The sequence below is a fragment of the Zosterops lateralis genome (assembly GCF_965231275.1).
Source record: "Zosterops lateralis genome assembly, chromosome: 3".
Lineage (NCBI taxonomy): Eukaryota > Metazoa > Chordata > Aves > Passeriformes > Zosteropidae > Zosterops > Zosterops lateralis.
In genome coordinates, this window is record NC_139764.1 from 56,687,697 (window position 1) to 56,690,996 (window position 3,300).

At 40.8% G+C, this 3,300-nt stretch overlaps 1 protein-coding gene across 1 annotated transcript; it reads left to right on the plus strand.

Moving 5' to 3' along the window:
- Positions 1 to 209: 209 nt before the first annotated feature.
- Positions 210 to 3,068, plus strand: MAS1 (MAS1 proto-oncogene, G protein-coupled receptor; the record flags this gene model as incomplete). Its single annotated transcript, XM_083858337.1, has 2 exons — positions 210 to 281; positions 2,042 to 3,068. The coding sequence occupies exon 2, from the start codon at positions 2,079 to 2,081 to the stop codon at positions 3,066 to 3,068; it is 990 nt and encodes a 329-aa protein (XP_083714463.1). The 5' UTR covers positions 210 to 281; positions 2,042 to 2,078.
- Positions 3,069 to 3,300: the final 232 nt, after the last annotated feature.

Here is a 3,300-nt window from a genome sequence, read left to right on the forward strand (position 1 = left end):
TTGAAGCTCAGCCTCAGATGATGAGCCTGGGACCCTTTATTTGGCATGCCTCAGACTTTTGGAGCAATGGGAGGACTGCACACTTCTTTTTGAGTCATGGTCAGAGCCACTATTTGCTCCCCTTCTTACCAAAGGCAAATGGTTGGAGAAGGTAAACTTCAGCTTCTTCAAGGAAGTTCTTCAACAGCCTCAGGGAAATCTGAACAAACCATGGATGTATCTGGAAGAAGAGGATTCTTTCCATCCTCATCTCTGAATGCTGTCATGTGGGAATGACCTTAGTAAGTTAAGAACTTTTTCCTCTTTGTTTTACTCTCCAGAGAGAAAGCTCCTTTCCTACAGTGATACAAATCAAGAACTTGCTTGAATATTTTCATATTCTTTTTTTCATACTTGAGTCTTTTCATTCTCTTTTCCCTTTCCTATTTAACTCTGGAAGTAGATATTTTCTCCTCTCCTTTTTTTCTGTTAACCTTTACTGTACTTCCAGCAGCACACTGTTTGAGCACCTTCCTTCTGCTGTTTTTCAGAACACTGCTTTTGAGAGGCTTGCCACTCATTCTGGTCTCACTGCATTTACTTGTTGCATTCACACTTCCCTACCACATCTCCAGCTATGTTGTTTGTTGCCTTCAACTGTCTCAGGTGGTGGCATGGTCAGCATACAGTGGGATCATCATTAACATTCTTGCACAGGTTTAAATGCCAGCAAGGTCTGAGGCTTCCCAGGTTGTTTACAGAATACTTATTCTTAGACTGTGATACCCTGTCTTAAGGAGCTGTTTTGAAATTTTGAAATCAGGAAATGCAAGGCTCATGAGAGAAAAACTATGACTGGGGTAAATGGCTCTCTTTAAATAATCATTGCAGATGTTGCCCCAGTAAAACTTCTTTACCTTGCATTTGATGTTCTTAACTACTTGACAGTATGAGAAAATTCTCATTATGGTATACTAATGAGCAAGGTAACTTATATGGATGAACCAAGTCAGCTAGGTAAGCTTATTGGCACAACAATTAGTCCCTGTTAACATCAGTAAATCCAAAAGTGTCCTGAATGTGACTGTGTATCATCACAGGGCAGCTGGAAAGTTAACAGGGAATGGGCTATGAAATAGCCCATTTGTATGAAAATCAGCAGAAGCCAATGTTACTAACTCTCTGTTATGAGATAAAAGGAGACAAACAAAAGGAGAAGTTACCCCATAACTCAGCAAAACAACAGTTAAGACTACTATAACAATGGCAGGGAACCTGGACAGCTTGTGGTGATGATGATGAACATGATGTGAAGAACAACATCTCCTTGTGATGGGTTAGATTTATAATGTTTGCAAGATACCTGCAATCATGTTAAGTGTTCAGAGTGTGTGAGCATGTTTAAATTATGTTATGCTGTGATAAATGGCACTTAAAGCAGGTAAGAAATAGCTCTCTCAAAACAGTGCCGTTTTGCCTTCCCTCCACCTCTGTACTTGGAGGGAATACAATGCTGAGTAACTACACATTATTTTTACTTAATTAAATCCCTTTCTGGAAAACTGTTGTTGGTATCAATGTTTTTTTTTAAAGCAAAAACCTATGAGCCGAGTTCACTTGAAAGGCATATATTGAACTTAAAATTAATGGCATTAACTTCAAGAGGAACTGAGGAGACCTGTCTGGGAACAATCTAGGGTTCTAAAAAGAACTACCAATGCCATTTGTCACAACTATATAATGAAACTGTGCATGTGATGGAAACGTTGCTTGTCCAAAGAGCTCTTTAAGAGAATCTCTTCAGCTGTGGTTTAGCACTCACAGGCTGAGCCCCTTAGAGAAGGCAGCTCAGGATTTCTGCTGGCATAATGGGCTCAGTGATATTTAACATTGCCAAGAGCAGTTCCAACTGGGTTTTAGCTAGCATCAGTATATCAAAGCTGGTGTTCCTTTAGCCAAGGTCTTGAGAAGCGACCAGAAATTGAGGGTCCACAAAACAGAAGGAAGAGGGGGAGGGGAGGAGCACGCAATGCTCACAGTATATTTTTATACATATTTACAGAAGGAAGAGCTGTGCTATCCAAACTTGAGCTTTCCCCATGGATGAGTCAAACACAATGTTCCATCCCAGCGAAGGCACAGAGAACATCTCAATGCACAGAAACATTTCTACACAGGAAAGGGTCTGGGAGATATTGACCCCACTTTGGGTAATTATGATCATCTCCTTCCTGGGTTTTTGTGAAAATGGAATTGTCCTCTGGTGCCTCTGCTTCCAGATCAAAAGAAACCCATTCACTGCGTACATCACACACTTGTCCATTGCTGATCTCTCCTTACTGCTCTGTACATTTATTCTGTCAATCGAGTACATTGCTGGTTTTGGATTTGCATATGGTTTTTACTATTATGTAACCACCACACTATCTATTGTCTTCCTTCTTGGCTATAATACTGGTCTCTATCTCCTGACAGCCATCAGTATTGAGAGGTGTCTGTCTATTGTTTACCCTATCTGGTACCGATGCCACCGGTCTCAGCACCAATCGGCAATTGTGTGTGCGATTCTGTGGACTCTGTCTTTCTTCATGACAGTGGCCGAATATTTAACATGCAAAGATGATTCAACCAAGGAGCAATTTGACGATGGCAACCATTGCCAAGCACTGCTCATCTTCACATGGATCCTGACTTTCATGATCTTCATTCCTCTAATGATTCTGTCCAGCCTGATCTTGGTGATCAGGATTCACCGTAACTCCCTGAGACCCCATTCGTCAAAGCTCTACATCATCATTGTGGTCACAGTCATTGTCTTCCTCATCTTTGCCATGCCTATGAGGCTGTTGTATCTTCTGAATTACCACCACTGGTCATCTTTGCTCAGCCAGCAGAACCACGTCACCATTGTTCTCTCCACTGTTAATAGTAGCATCAACCCCCTGGTTTACTTCTTTGTAGGAAGCAGCAAGAAGAAGAGGTTCAAGGAGAGCCTCAAAGTGGTTCTTAGCAGAGCTCTCACTGATGGCTTGCGGCCAAGAAGCCAGGAAGTTGGCATGAGTTTGGATATAGCCGAAACAATTTTCTAAAGCCTAGGGGGGAAGCTCTAGGGGCAAATAATTGGACGTGGAACATTTAATAAACCACTGTAAAGCTAAAAGTATTTTTCATAGAATGTAAAAAGCAGTGGTGAAATGGCATTATTATCTTTGGTGGTTGAGCAATGGAAAAACATGGACTAAAATAAAGATAACTCTTATTTGTGTTTTTTATTTTATTTTTTAATTTGTATTTTCTTAATTATTCAAACACATGCTCCAT